The sequence below is a fragment of the Tachypleus tridentatus genome, chromosome 3, assembly GCF_004210375.1.
Source record: "Tachypleus tridentatus isolate NWPU-2018 chromosome 3, ASM421037v1, whole genome shotgun sequence".
NCBI lineage: Eukaryota > Metazoa > Arthropoda > Merostomata > Xiphosura > Limulidae > Tachypleus > Tachypleus tridentatus.
In genome coordinates, this window is record NC_134827.1 from 91,654,350 (window position 1) to 91,671,003 (window position 16,654).

At 32.3% G+C, this 16,654-nt stretch overlaps 1 protein-coding gene across 2 annotated transcripts in view; it reads left to right on the forward strand.

Annotated features, from left to right (window-relative positions):
- The first annotated feature begins 214 nt into the window (after positions 1–214).
- cni (protein cornichon) overlaps positions 215–16,654 on the forward strand; it is a 44,215-nt gene continuing 27,775 nt past the window's right edge. The window contains exons 1-3 of one of the 2 annotated variants that reach the window (XM_076495657.1): positions 215–423; positions 12,512–12,580; positions 15,460–15,572. In XM_076495657.1, the coding sequence (XP_076351772.1) occupies positions 343–423; positions 12,512–12,580; positions 15,460–15,572 (263 nt within the window). In that variant the 5' untranslated portion in view covers positions 215–342. The remainder of the gene's footprint in view (positions 424–12,511; positions 12,581–15,459; positions 15,573–16,654) is intronic. The other variant, XM_076495658.1, reaches the window with a different exon arrangement.

Here is a 16,654-nt window from a genome sequence, read left to right on the forward strand (position 1 = left end):
AATAAATTTTAAAAGTTAGCAAATAAAAAGGAAATATGGAAATGAAATTATTTAGTTTAATAAGATAAAATGAAACACAAATATATACGATTTAGCATTATTTGATTTATACGCAATATTATATTGTAGGTTTACATAAAATATTTATGTTTAGAACACTGATAATGTCAATAAAATTTCAAAATGTCTTTTTAAAGCAAATGGATTTAGACACAAAATGGGTTAATATAATGGTTTACTGTATTCTTCTAGTTGTGACTTTCAAAAAGTGATTAACGCGCAGACGTGATATAGTTGTACCTGGAGTTTATATTGGTAAAATTGTGTTAAAACTGTTTAGTTATGGCTTTCACTTTCGCAGCATTTTGCTATATTGTGGCACTGATTCTGACCGCTTTTCTTATTTTCTTCGCAGTATTTCACGTATGTATCCTTAAGTGATTTGCAATTAAAATAAGGCTATGTTATAAAATTACATTTATAACTTTATTAGTATCAAAACTGCAAAAAGAAAGAAAAAGTTCGAGTATGACTAGGTATATAGTATTACTAAATTCTAGTCCACAGTTCAAAACAGTTTGAGTAATTATTATCAATAACCTGTTGTATTTCTGTTGCGTCTTTTTTTCCATATAAATGTCGGTCATGATTAAAAACGATCTTAGTTTTAAGTTATCAACGTAATTAGAGCCGAAACGTTATAGTGGTAAAAAATCTTGAGCGTAAACGATAAGGACACCAATTAATTCAACTTTTAACTTAAATTTAAGGCTGTCCATACTAGAGAAAAAGTGACACCATTTATTTTTCTGGAAATTATCAAATTTTTGTGATGAACGTTTCGATAAGGTTACTAAATGCTCTGATGGGATTGCCTTATTTTTAGCTTTTTATTTAATTAAAAATGGTTAAAGTTATTAAGTTGACCAATTTTCTCTATACCTGTGATTAAATCAGTAAATTTTGGTTTGATATGCACGTTTGAATAGTGTACATGGCTGACTTCTCATAGTTTGACTTGGAAAAATCATGTGATAAATACATCACACAGTAAAGTGTTCCCTCCCTCCGTGCTATATTTTTTAAATTTATCTTGCCAATGATTTGCCACAAGCATTGAGATTTTTAAGATCTGTCGAGCTGTGGAAAAAGTCACATGATTCTTTTAAGTAGTTTAAAAAAAGAATATTAAAGTAGTGTGTGTATATATATGTAATTTAAGACCAGTGAAGAACCTATTGGCCCATCTAGGTTCATTCTGAAATAAAAATAAAATGTTTAAAGTGAACCTCTGTTATTCAAATATTTATCAGATTTTCCCATAAATTCCATTAAATTAAATGCATCTACTACATTTGAAGGCAGTTCATTTCAAAGGCCATTCTTTCTGTTACTGTTAGAAAAATTCATCTCGTTTTAAGATGACTTACCCTGCTAAAATCGATACTTATATTCTCTAAACTTATCAGTAATTTGAAAAAGATAATGCATCAGACTGCAACATTCATTTCTCTTAACAACTTTAAATACTTCAATTAGATTTCAATGTTCAACATAACTTGGGTATTTTTGTATTTTCTTTTAACTGAAAAAGCTTTAAAAATTTGTTTTCTCTTTGGATTTAAAATGCAGTGCAATGAACATCAGGTTATTTAAGAAAATGCTAAAAAGTATGTTGTAGTAATTTAAACTGTTTCAGGACACTTATTGTGCCACTCCACATGGAAACAAAGTCCAAATTTTTCACTGTTGAAGTCTGATATTCCTATTCTTGTACATTGCTTGCCTCTGTTACTAGAGATTGTGCATAATTCCACAGCTTAAGACAATCACTGCATGAAAAGTACTTTTAATTGAAACCTAGCCTGTCTTTTCATATCGTAAAACATGTTCTTTCATTCTGAAATCAGAGACTGGTGGTAAAACAAATAAGCATTTGGGTTGTATCTACAGGAACATTAAATGTGAATAAAAGGTTATAATTTATTTGTACAGATCTCTGGTTAGGTCTTATTTAGAGTACTGTGTTAGCTTTGGACTCCTTACTTCATGAACGTTGATGTTTGAGTTTTTGGAAATTATTCAAGGTTTACTAGGAATATTTCTGGGATGGAAGAGTTGTCATATGAAAACAGTTTAAGATCCATAAAAATTATTTTCTCTTACAAAAAGTAGTTAGTGGAGGTCTGATTCAAGTGTTCAAAAGTATAGATGGAATGGATAGGACTGATTTTGCAGGATAGTAATTGTCTCCAAATTATGAAATTTAATTTTTTTTTTAAAGAGGAGTGGCCATCTTTTAGAATAAATTGCCTTGAGACATGGTAGATGCAGCAAAATTGGGAGAGTTCAAGAGAGGGCTTGATAAATTGAGAATAGGAACTGGATATAAAAAGATGGATATCTGATGAAATTAACAACAGCCATAATGGGCCTGAGAGCCCTATGTTCTCATAAATGTTATTATCTAAGACAGTGGTTCCCAACCTTTTTTATGCTCTGCACCCCTAAAAAATTTTAATGTTCTTGCATCTCGCACAGTAATTATTTATTTAAGAATAAAGGTAAAGGTGGCCAAAACAAATGTTATCTTGCACCCCTGGTTGGGAACCACAGATCTAAGACCTATGGAAAATACTGTAAATTTCAATAAGGTCATTTCATATATATAAAATCTTCTCACAAAAGTAAATAATATTTTTATCTCTCTTTATAAACATTCATTTCCTGGAATAATTTTTGTAGCCCCTCACCCACTGCCAGTGGGTCAGTGGTAAGATTGAAGGCTTATAATGTTAAATCCTTGATACCATTGGTTGGTACAACACACATAGCAAGCCTGTTGTTTAGCTTTGGGCTTAACAAAACAAACTGACCCCTTCCCAATAAGTCAGTTTTTTTCTAAGGTAAAGAGCCAAAAATGTTCATAATTAACTAAAGTTAACTATAAGTATAACTAGTCATTTAGAGTTCATTACCCCTTTTGATAAGTAATTAGCATCTTTATAAATACACCATAAAATTCTGAAAGCTTTGTTATTACAATCCTTGTATAGTATTCTTTTCTTCAGTTGTGCTTGGAGGTTCCTCTCTTTATTAAATGTGAGATCCAAATTATAATAAATCAAATGTATCATCTTGTGCTTCCTGTAATTAAAGGTTGTATACAAAATATTGTCCTACTAACCAACTGACTCAAGTCATGCTCTAGTATCTTAGTATCCTTTTATATAGTTAAAAATATACAAGAGTATAAAATGATTGCTGTTGATTTGCAATCAATGCTATATCAATATCATTGATGTAAATAAACAAAACAAAATGCAAAGATGCAAGCACTGACATCTGAGGTACTGATTGATAACAATGGCTTGATTTGACTTGACTCTATGACAGAGAACGTTTTGCTTTTCCACTCAACGATTGTTACTGATATCCATTTTATTAGCTAATCTCTTAATGGCACCTTTTTGAAAGTTCTTTTGAAAATTAGTGTGCCAAGTACATTTGGAGTTATTTGATCTGGTTGTTTGCATTATCTATTTTCAATCTCTCAATTTTTCAGAAAACAGAAGTGAAGCTTTCTTATTGCCTTCAATGAAAACCTTGCTGTGAAAAATATATTAAAGTCCCAATCTCCATTTTAATATTTTGCTTGCAGTTAACTAGCTTAAAAAGCTCTACTGTTACTCTTAACAATGACAAACCAACTGTTTCTCATAAGGCCTTTTGGATTTACATTTTTGTTTATAACATGGTGCCTTATCCTTGATGTTCTCGTATGTCTTTATTAATCAATTATGTGTGACTTTCCATGTCATTATTTTTCTCTTTTTTATTCTGGAAGTGCATTTGATGAGAAGTTACAAGCTATTTACATAATGAAACACCATAAAAATCACTACAGTACTTCTTCAGTATATATGGAGTAATCAGATTTTTCAACTTGGCGTGTTTGCCATGAGTGGTGACCCATGAAGAGGAGGAGAGGATCCTGGTGGCTGAGGAGTCCCACTTCAACACACCACTTTGGCCTTGAATTCCTGTAGATGGGTGGTCTTGAAGTGGCCACCCCCAAGATCAATCGGCTAGTCCATTTAGACCAGGGTCAACTGAGTGCCAATGTAGGACGTTCTCAACAGGTGTAGTGGACATTACGTCTGATACTGGTGTTTGGGTATAGTGCTTGTGAAACCCTGGTGTCGCTGCAATGCCATATTTGAGTGGTATCCATAATAAACAAAATAAACAAGCATGACAGCATAGAGAAAAATCCAACTACTGGCAAACAACTGTCATTGATGACTCTGTATGGTCAAACTCATAACTTGAATCTGTTCTGCAATTTTTAATTATACATTCTTTAACTGAAAAACCCTTAGGGCAGATATCTCCATTTTTTTATTCAGAAGGGTTTTGAAGGGTTTGCTGGCTCACCTAAATCGGTAAAAAAATTATGGTCTGGGGACATTTTAGTGGAAACAGCTTCATCACAACATTCCAAACTCCTCTTGAAGTTGAAGGTTATTGGGGATATACCCATTGAAGTTACTTTTCATTTTCCTTTGAATTCTTCCAGAGGAGCTATAGTTCAGAGGGATTTAAAGACCATTCCAGAGTCAAAGATCCTTGCAGGTTTCACCAGCCAAGGTGTTACAGCCGTGCGCCAAATTTTTACTCGTAGAGACAGGATTATTGAGCCAACAAATGTTCTAATATTAACATTTACAACATCACATCCTCCTACCACAGTCAAGGCAGGATATTTGAATTGTAAGGTATGGCCTTATATTACTAACTGTGTTAGATGTTTTCATTGTCGATGATTTGATCACTCAAAAACCTCTTTCCGTGGTTCCGGTTCCTTGACATCTACTTGTTGTGCTGGTAAAGACTATGATGATTTTGAATGCCAACTAGAACTGCATTGTATTAAGTGTAATGGTCCACATCCTTCCTATTTTACTTCTTGCCCTGAATGGGTGGAAAAGAAAGAAGTACAGTATCTCAAAACAGTTCATAATATTACTTATCCAGAGGCTCAAAAATTACTATTCCCAATTCCATCTCAGACTTATGCTGCTGTAATCCATTCCACTACTACAGTGGGAGTCCAGACAGACCTTTCTGTGCCTCCTATAGAATCTTTATCAGCGCATTTTAATATAGTACTCTCCAAAATCAACAAAGTTAATGAATCAGAATCTGCTTCTATTTCTGTCCATATCGCATTTTCCAGTCATTGCCCAACTTCATTTGACACCCCAAAAATTAAACAATTTATTTGTTCACATCCTCAATCTCTGAAATGTATGTCTACATACTACGACCTGCCCACTTGATCTAGAGCAGGATTACCAGAGAGTGACCGACCTACATCCAGTAAAGAAAAAAGCGAGGTTGCAAGCAGGTCTCTGTGCCATATTCTCCTCCAAAATAAAGAAAATTGGTCACACCCATCCAATGGAACTGTCGAGGATTTCAATCAAATGTGAATGACATCAGGCAAAGAATTAGAATATGATGTCATAGTGGAATAAATATTTAGTTCCTTTTCTGTTCCATTTGTTTGTGAGTTGTGAAAGTATTTGCTTGATATATTATATCTGTTTGAAAGCTGCAGAAATTCTCTTCAATGAGAATACAGATAACTTGAGATAAGGGCAGCCTATACACTTTAGGCATGGGTTGAATCTGTAAGAAATAAAAAATATTGAAAAATTTAATACAGTACAATGCTTGGAAAATGTTTTATCATCATTAGGTGTACGTAGGTTATCGAGACACAAATATATACACAGTTGTGGAGATTGCTTAAAGTTTAATAAAGGTGTCGTGTTAATATAATTATTATTTGGTTCTTTGTTTAAAATTGTGGCAACTTTACTCTTCAGTAGATATACTACGATTTTATTGAGCTACAATCTCTATTCACTAAATATTACTAAGCTTACTGTTTAATGAATATTGCAGAGATCTATCTGCTAATTTAGAGGTATTTTGATAATGTTGAAGTCAATTCAAAATGTAAATGAAATCTTGAAATGTGATAACTGTCTCATATGTAAGTAGCAATTTTTTATCAGCCATACCTTTTATGTGCATTCATGTTTACATCACTGATTGTCTTGAATTCTTGTTAATAATACAAGGGCAATGTATAAAGCACATGAAATATAACCTGGATTTAAAATGATCTATAAACTTTTCTCAGTGCTTTATTTAGGCCAATAGCAAGTTTTGCTGATCACGTAGAAACTTAGACGGTTAGTGTATTTAACATTTTTACAAGTACATATCTGTTGCCATGAGTTTAGAATATAGTCTGCAGTTATTACCTTTATAGTAACTGCTAGTATTGTATTTGTTTTATACCCATAGGTATCATTAAGAATTTTGTTGAATTTTTGATAAAATAGAATGAAATTGATGAACAAAAAGAAGTAGAATAAACCTATTTTGCAAAAAATATGAGCGAGTTTGCAAGCTCTGTTAATTATAACATTTACAAGGTAATGCATTTAGATTATCGTAATTTTAATTGTGTTTGATATGGATGGGAATCAATTCAACATTGTGGTTTAAGAAAAAAATCTAGGGAAAGTAGTAGGTAAGTCATTTAGGTCATTGTGTGTATTTGTGTATGTGTGTTTTCTTTTAGTGAAGTCACATCAAGCTATTTGCTGGGTTTACAGAGGGAAACTGAACCCCCTGATTTTAGTGTTGTGAATACCGTTGTACTAACGGGGAGCCTTAGGTAATTGAGGCAGTGCTCTGTTGCTTGCATTAAAGTTGATAGAACTTAAGGATATAGTTATGTTGATAACTCAAAAGAGGTAATTATTTCTCTGTATGAATTACTAATTAAGCCTCACTTGGAATACTGTGTACAGTTGTGGTCTTACTAGATAATGATCTAAGGAAGGATATTGCGTTATAACAATATTATTCTTTTCTAAAGTTAACTGTAACTGTTTCATAATTAATTATATGATGTATTAAGACCTTAATATGTATATATCTCACTTATATGTATACATTTTCTGTGATTTAAAAAATCCAGTCTTGCTTCTGAGATTATACTTTACTTATTAGATTTTCATGCTACTAGACCTGAACTAACCAGCACCTAAAAATCAAACATGTAATGGGAATTGCACTAGTATATGACAACACATCATGTGATGATTACCTTCCGTCTATAGGAGGGCAATACAACCTTCTTTCACAATTACTCCCCCTAAGCATTTGTACTCAAAATAACTTTATTCTTTTTCTCAGTGCTGTCTAGAATGAAAGGGTTTTTGAAATTATTAATCAATTATGTGAGATTTGTGATAGTTCAGTTTTTTTTATTATTAAAAAATGTGACCTGTTATGAATTCTCAAATTGATGGTCATTTACATTTTTTCCCTCTGATAGTGATGGTGTTCTTAACACAGGAACTATATCTATTGCTTCTACTAGGGACTTATTATTTCTAGAAGACATGACAGCCATTGTTCCATGTTATGTGTGTTCCTTCATGCACAGTAGCCTCTCTGTAAAATACATTCAGCTAATTTTCTTTCTCTCCAATTTGAACATGTTAAGGATGGTGATGATTTTGACAAGCTATCTTCTCCAAGCCAGCTTTATCTATTAATCTTTTCCTTCACCTGACTTTGCAGGTATGTTTGTTTCTCCATTGATTCTTATGATACTTTATCACATGAAACCCATACTCAAGACTACTTTTTTCTTGTCTTCTATCCTTCATCTGATATTAAGGTCCATGCAGCCTTATTTCTCGAACACCTGCATGTTTGTACTAACATGACTTATCTACTTCATTCTTTTAACCTGGCTTACAACCATTTCATTTTTGTGCCTCTATTTCTGTTCTTTGAACTCTTTTACCAAAAATGGACCCTTTTATTTTGCTTTCTTGTGTCTAATTTTCATATTTTCATCTCTTTTTTTTTTTTTTTTATTCCTACTTTCCTATGTTTTCTGTAACCACTTCATCATGCCCAGGAGGAGCTTTCTAGAGGAGAACCTCACATTGTGGATTCCTGAACATTATGAGGGGCCTTCCCAGGGAAGGTTCTGTTGTTTTAGTTTACCTCCTCTGGGATCTAAACATCCACCCAAGTTTTTACGATGTGTGGTGACCCCTGTACACCACTTTGGCCTTGAATTCCTGTAGATGGGTGGCCTTGCTAGGGTCAATTGGCAGGCCCACTTGGGGAAGGGTCAACCAAGTACCAGTGTTGGATGTTCTCAAGGTGGAGTTGCTGCAGTGTCCTTGTTTGGTATTGTAGTGTGCCCCCTCATAGGGTTTCCATGGTGGGTGGGGTCAGTGGGTGCCAAAACGTTCTTTTTTTTTATTATGGATCCTTCAAATAAAAATGTAAATAAAAGAGTGAAAAACATTTCATAGGTGAGCAACTATGTCTTGAAGATTTTGAGCAGCAATCTGTAACACTTGTACCTCATTTTCTTATATAACATTCTCTTTCAGACAAACCTCTAATGCAAATATCTCCCTTTTTTATTTAGAAGGAACTAGATGATCTTGCTAGCTCTCCAAAGTCAATGAAAAACCTTTACTCTGGTGACATATTGATGAAAACATCCACATGCAACACAGTGAACTCCTCTTGCATTCAAAAGCAATTGGGGATATACCCATTGAGGTTATGCACCATGCTACTTTGAATTCATCATGAGGAGTTATTGTTGAGAGGGGTTTGAAGAACATTTCCAAGTTAGAGATTCTCACTGGTTTTTCCACCCAAGGAGTTTCTGCAGTGAGGTGTATCTCCACTCACAAAGCTGGAATTATGATGTCAACCAATGTCCTCGTTTTAACATTTACATCACCACGTTTACCTACCACCATTAAGGCAGGTTATCTTAATTGCAAGGTATGGCCATACATTCCAAACCCTCTCCGCTGTCAGCAATTTGGTCACTTGAAGACATCATGTTGTGGTTCCTTGATATGTGCTTATTGAGGTGGCAAGGATCACAATGCCTGTGAGTGTGAAACAGACCCTCATTGCATCTGTTGCAATGGCTCTTACCCATCCTACTTTCATTCTTGCCCTAAATGGTTGGAAGAAAAAGAGGTGCAGCATTTGAAGGCAATTCAAAACATTACTCACTTCGTTGCTGTCCATCACTTCATCTTGGACGTATGATGCTGCACTCCATTCCACTACTATAGTTGGAGTGCAGATGGACCTTTCTGTGCCTCCAAAAGAATTGTTCTCAAACTATATAAAAAGTCTTTTGATCTTTATGGCTAAAAAAGTTGATGAATCAATGCCAATATCCATCTTTGCCCCTATCATTCATTCCAGCAAGCCCCAAAATCTACTTCCTTTAGTTTATGCCATTGATCATAGTGACACTGTCCAACATGCTCGCATTTTGAACTTTTTACAACACATTGGGCTTTTTAATTTATTTAAATCTTGTATCTGATTTTTGGGCAATGTTTTGTTCTAGCTTGATTTATTTTTACCTTTTCTTTTTTTTTATATTGGTTTGGCACAGATAGCCTAGTTGCTTTGCACCAGTAAATGCCAACCAACCTGTCCCTCTTCTTGAGGATCAGTTGACCTTGATCCACTCCAACATCTCCTTGGTAATTTCTTATATCAATCATTAGGGAGTACCCATTCCTGCCTCTGTGGATTTGACCAACTTTTAATTATTAAAATAGATTGCTTCTCTCCTCAAGGGTGATTATGTTGGTGTCATGTTTTGGCTCATGCTTACTGGCTTTTAAAGAGGTTTTGTGATCACCTCTTGCACTGTCTCCAGTTTAGGACCTTTTCAACAGGTATTCTGTGGAGGTTTAGGCACTTTTTCATGTCTTCCCAGTGTGAATTCTTCCCTTTTTTCAAGTGGAGCATAGGAGACCCTTATCATATACCAGTTTATAACCACTAGAGTGGTAGACTGTGGAGAGTCTTTTGTAGATTCCATGTAATACAAGATGGTAGAAAGTAAAGTACTGTCTTGCACTGATACTCTGTCATTTCATTGTGGAATTCTAGTTAATGTGGATGTGGATATGTGAGGTATCATTCTCTGGAGTTAGTTTTCCTACTTGAGAATCTATTATTAATAGATACTCATCCCTCCCCACCTTCCTACCCACCCTCCTCACTTTTGGTGCACCTTCTTTTGGCCTTGTCTAAGAATAAGGTTGTTTCAAGAACAAGTGCTTGAGGGGAATTACTGGACAAGAAGGTTAAGTCACCCTCTTGTTCATGAAAGGCTGTTGTTGCATGATGGTGTCATATGCTAGCACAGTTAACATTAAACACATGATTTTTGGGTTGGAGTTAGCTAAAATGGCATGCAAGTTGCATAAGTAGATGTGTGAGTGATGAAACTGTTATTTGTAAGGAGGTGTCTATTAGAGATGCATTTTCAGATAAGGAAAATGTTAGCATTGATTAAATGTAACAGTGTTTTTAATTTGAAGTATTTTATGAAAGTTAAAAGATGCTGACCATTTGGTGTATTTACACCCTTGTGCAAATTAATTGAAACAAATAGTAATTTTACAATATTTTCAGCATGGCACCTGGTGTAGGGTTGCTGGACTCGCTGATTTTCTTTAATAATCATTTTTTTACACAGATGGCATCATTAGCTGTGTTTTGCAGTATGATCAATCTATTTTTGGGATATATGACAAAATTTGGAGGAATATTACGTCATTTGAAATTGCATTAAATGGGCAAGGAGACCAGTCAAAAACAACTTCTTACCAACTCAACGAAGAAAAAACTGTATCAATGGGGTCTGAAATACAAGAACTGGATGCAAGAACAATGAAGGAAGGTGTTATTCAGTGACGACTCATTTCTTCGTACAGGGTCAAAGAAGTCTGCATGTTTGCAGTTTTCCAGGTGAGAAACTTTGAGAATCTCACATCAATCAGTTCGTAAAACATCCCTTGAAGAAGATGTTTTGGGGCTTTTTCAGCTACTATGGCGTCGGAGGCTTACATATCGTAGAAGGTATGATGCGAGGACCACAGTACATCGAAGTTTGCAGAGAAGAGTTATTCCACAATTGAAAAAGAGATTTCCAGATGGATCTGGCATTTTCCAGCAAGATCTGGCTCCGTGCCACACATCGAAACTTGTGAAGAATTTTATGACTACAACCCGAATAAAGTTGCTGGACTGGCCTGGAAACTCTCCGGACTTAAATCCTTTTGAAAATCTTTGGGAGATTTGTAAAGAAAGACTTTGGGGAAAAGACTGTACTACGAAAGATAAGTTAATTGAGGCCATAATTGAGGTGTGGTACCGTGATCCAAAAATTAGTGAAGATTGCAGTCAACTCATGGACTCGATGCAAAAGCAGATTAATGATCTTCTAAAAAAATAAAGGCAGTCATATCATGTATTAATTTGTGAGTAATTTTTGTATTCACAGAAATAAAATGCAAAAAATTGAAAAAATCGTAATTTTCCATCTTGTTTCAATTAATTTGCACAAGGGTGTAGCTCATGAGTACCTTGATTGATAAAGTATTTAGTACAGTGCCACTGATATTCACCCTGTAGTTTATACTAGAAAAAGTACTTCAATATTAAAAGATATGGTTCAAAGACTGAAAGCTGGTAAAGCACCATAAGCCAATAGGCCTAACATTTGTGTTAATAATAAATAATTCATAAGGAATTTTGAAAAAAAAAAATCTGTAGTTTATGTGAGTTTTATTGTCACTTTTAATAAGCAACCCATTGTGCACAGAATTTCTAACCACACTGTTGGCAAAACTGCACTGCTGAGGCTCAATGATGTGTATCTTGCCAACATGTCATTTCTCTTGGCAAATGAGTTGAAACTGTGATTTAACTTTCTCTATTTCCCAATACTTTGCTTGAATATGTTATGCAGCCAAAATGGGGATCATAAAAACCACCATGGTACTTACAAATGAAACATTATTTAATCACAGTTAAAATATTCAGAATCTAGCCACAAAATAAATTACTGAAACTTATGTATCATGGGTATATTGATACTTAACATAAAACAAAATCAGCAAATATTTCATCTGAAATGTATACTAGCAGTTTTTTCTGGTTTCTTTCAAGTTTTACTGGGGAGACAACAACTCTAAACAAGGAATATCTAAGTTTCTATCACTAATTTGGATCTCTAACTTATGAAATGAATTGATATCTGCAGTACAATGTTTGGAGTGCATGTTTGGAGATTTTGTATAACTTTAAAAAGTAAGTTGCAGAGTCTGGAACTTAAGAGGGGTTCAATTATTTTTTGGAATTTAAAAATGGTTTAAATTTTTTTCTCCTCAAGAATGGTTATGCAAGGACAGCTTTGAAGGTCTATATGGTCACTTTTTGTCAATACATTATATTAAATTGTGTTTTCAGAAATTTTTGCCATTCAATTTCAACTTATTTAATAACTTTCTGTGAATCCAACAGAAATAACAGAGTAAACATATGCAATATTGTTTTCAAACAGGTTATTGCATTCGATGAACTGAGATCTGATTACAAAAATCCAATTGATATTTGTAGCAGCTTAAACCCGGTAAGTCTTTATATCAGTTAAATCATATCTGTACCGGCAAGTTAATTTTTTTTAGTGTCTATGTAAGTGTAATATTTTATTGTGATTTTACAGGCAGTTAAATAAAATTGAGTACAGAGCTATAAAGGTTACAAATGACACATTTTTATGCTCTGATATGTTTAATTATTAGATCAAATAAACATATGCAATGTCATGTTCATGTAGTTGGTATTCATATATGTCTTTCTATTACTTGGTTAGAATTCTTTTGTTTATAACAAAAAAAAATGAAATGCATACATGTTGAGTAAATGGCATGTAAAGTCAGGGGTGTAAATCTTAAAAAAATGTAAAAGTACTCAACTGGATGAAATGAAACTGTTTTTGGAAAATAAAATAAAAGTGTAAACATAAAAACAAGAAAGCAGATCACTTAAGTATTAATACATGCACTATTTTAAAATGTAAGTACCAGTATCCAGTTCTGGTGAGTACTGGCAGAATTCACCTGTGTGCAAAGTCTTACAGGAACATATAATGAATAAGTGATACACTAGAACAATGACTAGAAACAAAATTTTGTCATAATATTTTTAAATATTACTTACATAAACCCATGCATAATCTTTCCTATGATGGATGTAGTGTGTATAATAATTAGTATCTATGTATTTAACCAAACATGTTGTGCCATCTATTGAATGGCACTATAATCAAAATTCCATAAAAAAATTCACACTTTGGATATTCAATATTCAGATTATTAGGAAAATAACTGTGGTATGTGCAACAACCATTGCTTTATAATAGAACACAATTACTCTTCTCAGAGCAAGAGCATGATTTTACTAGGACTATATGTGAGGGTTTGATTACATTTTTATTGGTGTAATTTTTAAAAGTAGTACTGTAAAACTGGAATTCTTAAAAACTTATTTTTTTCAATAAATGTTACCTCTCTTAATATGTAAAGACATTATAGTTTGCCTCATTTAGAATTTAAGAAAATTTTGAGTTATGTACAGTGAATCATTTTGATGCAATGAGTTGCATATAGCTAAAGAGCACCATTCGAACACCTTTCCTGTTCAGTTCTTGAAAGAAAAAAAACGTGTTTTAGAAAATGTTAATTTTTTTAAACATTTATCAATGAGATATGAATACTATTGTTAGTAATTATTAGCTCAAACAGTCACCCACAGGGAATCATTTCTCTTAGTAATAATAAGCCAGTTAATCTCAGTCTGAATTATAATGTATCTTTTAGAAATTTTGTGAAATATATGAAATGCATTATCAGTTTGGAGTGTAAGTGCACGTATATGTAATTATTTGTGTAAAATGGCATGTATTATATGAACAAGTAGTTAACAGTTAACAGTAAAATGAAATTCTTATGTTCATCATCCATATTAATTGTATATGTTGTGCCAAATTGAAATGCAATTAAAGTAAAAGACAAATTGTTTAACACGTGCTCAATTTATTTTGACATTTTAGATGTTGTAATTAAAAATATATAAAACATACAGTATATTTTTATCACTAATTCTAATTACATATGCAAATTACATGTATGTACATTTAAGTGGTAAATAATTTTTAAGTTTAAATATGATTTAATAAAGATCACATGGAGCATTATATAACTTAAAGTTCTGAGACATTTATTCTGTAAAAGAACTAGATGGATTTTTTTATTTTTTGTAAGCCTTTGGCTTTGTTGCTAGAGACAGTACTACACTAACAGACAGATTTGACAAAGTACATTTAAAAACATAACCCAGCAACAAATATCAAGATTAAAAGTGATATCTATCGAAGTAAGACTTATTATTAATGCAAAAAAAATGCTTTAAGGTGGAAGACTGGAGATTAGACTTACAAATATTAACCTTTTTTTTGTGTTACAAGGTAAAAATAAAAATTCATTCCTGTATAAGAAATGCATGTGTATGTGCAACTAAATAGCATATTCACAGGTGTGACAATATATATAATATAAGAATTATTTAACATTGGTATGTATAAGTAATAATATTTAAACTGTATAAAATTGGTGTAGGATCTACATTTCTCTGAAACATGGAAATAAATTAATATTATTATCATATATCTTAAAATTTAATTTGTAATCTAAATTCAATAGTATTTTGTTATCTTTGAAAGAATGCCAAGTAATATATAATGGAGCTTGCCTGTTGTTCTGCTTGTGACTACATTTTGTGTAACTTTAATATTCAAACATCATGGTATAAAATCATGTATACAAATTCACATAAATTTCTTTAAAGATCTGTTTTTTGGTACTTAGTAATTACCTATTTATGTTGTTAAAGACATATTCTGTTTACACATCAACATCTTAATATTCACACAAGACATAAGAATTATAAATGGTTTGTATAAAACTTAAAGCAGAATCAATAAAACTTCACATTAAAGTTATTTTTTTATTTCAGATTTTTGTAAAAATGAAGATTTATGGAAAATTTATGCATTCTATATATAAAATTTAAACAAGATAATGTGATAATGTATGTGTAACAAATGGGTCTATTCAAAGCAAATTTTATTCTAAATTGTGTGTAAGGTTTAAAAATGTTTTAAAAATTTAAATTTACTTTGTCAGGGTAATGAAGCCCTGTAGTCAGTTATTTCTTAATTTGACAATATTTGAGAACTTTGGTAAAACTGAAAATGTCAACAGGGTAACAGAGTTTGCCAGTAATGTGTACACACACACACACACACACACACACACACACACACACACACACACACACGAAAATATAATTTTAAATCTGCATTTGAGTTTACTGATAAACAGAGTTATTTTGTACTTTTGTTGTTTATCTAAAATTTGAGATATTTTAAGAACTGAGATTTTTTTTCAGCTTGTGACGGTTGAATTCTTTGTACATGTATCTTTCAATGTGCTGTTCCTGTTTGCTGCTGAATGGTTTTCACTGTGCCTGAACATACCTCTTATAGCTTACCACATCTACAGGTGAGTGTATATTATTCCATTAGACATTTTGCAATATTCCCCACTTTCCAGCTATTTGCCAAATATACATATTTATTGTCATATTACTTTATAGGAAATAAATAAATCAGATGTGATATCTTCTTTTAATAACAGAATTTTGTTTTTTCAAAATAATATAACTTGTAAATTTTGTATTTCTCAATTAAAGATATAAACTGACATTTAAATATTACTATAAGTATCTAGACTCAAGGTAAACCAGAAAAGATGATTATTGTAACAAGTATTCAAATTAAAAAAATACTGAAAGGTTATTGTTGCAGTAAGTATCCAAAGGAACAGTCTCTTGAAGTACTTTAGATAATTACGAAAATGAAATAGCTAATTATTACAACATGTTATGTATCTAAACTGAAGAGTTGGGGATAATGCATTTTTTAAGCAACTTGTTACTGTAATGTTTTTACTTTTGGTAATAATGAAGTGTTATCACATATTAAATGTTAATGGCAGTAATAATATTAGTTACTTCCCACAAAAACAAACAAATTTCGTTCATTATATTCTCCCTGTTGTGTACCTACATTAGTACTGTTTTCTTTTTCAAGGCCAAATTAAATTTCTCCTCATAAATTTTAAATGATGTCAGGTATGATTTTCCATTGATGTTTGAATAACTTCCCAGATCAATTTTAAAACACAAAATTGGTTTTCATACAAGCTTTATCAACACTGAGGTCCTAGTTTAATATTAATCTGGTTAAGTGAACTTGTAAACTGTGCACTCAAATTAAATGATTACATATATAGTGTAAAAAAATGCATAAGTGAGATCCCAACTGGTAGATCAATAGTTTCTTCTTCAGTAACTATGTCAAACAATAAAAATATTAGTGAGGAAAATGTCTTCACAAGTATCACAGCTGAGCTTCAGAAATCACTTGTGTATAAGTTGTAAATACTTGCAAAGTTATACTTCATATGTAATGATTACAATTTACTACTTACAATATTCAATAAATAATCAAGTTGTTTGTTATACTATAGCACTTTTAAAAATAAGAAAAAGTAATAGTGTAATATCTCTAGGATTTCTAGCA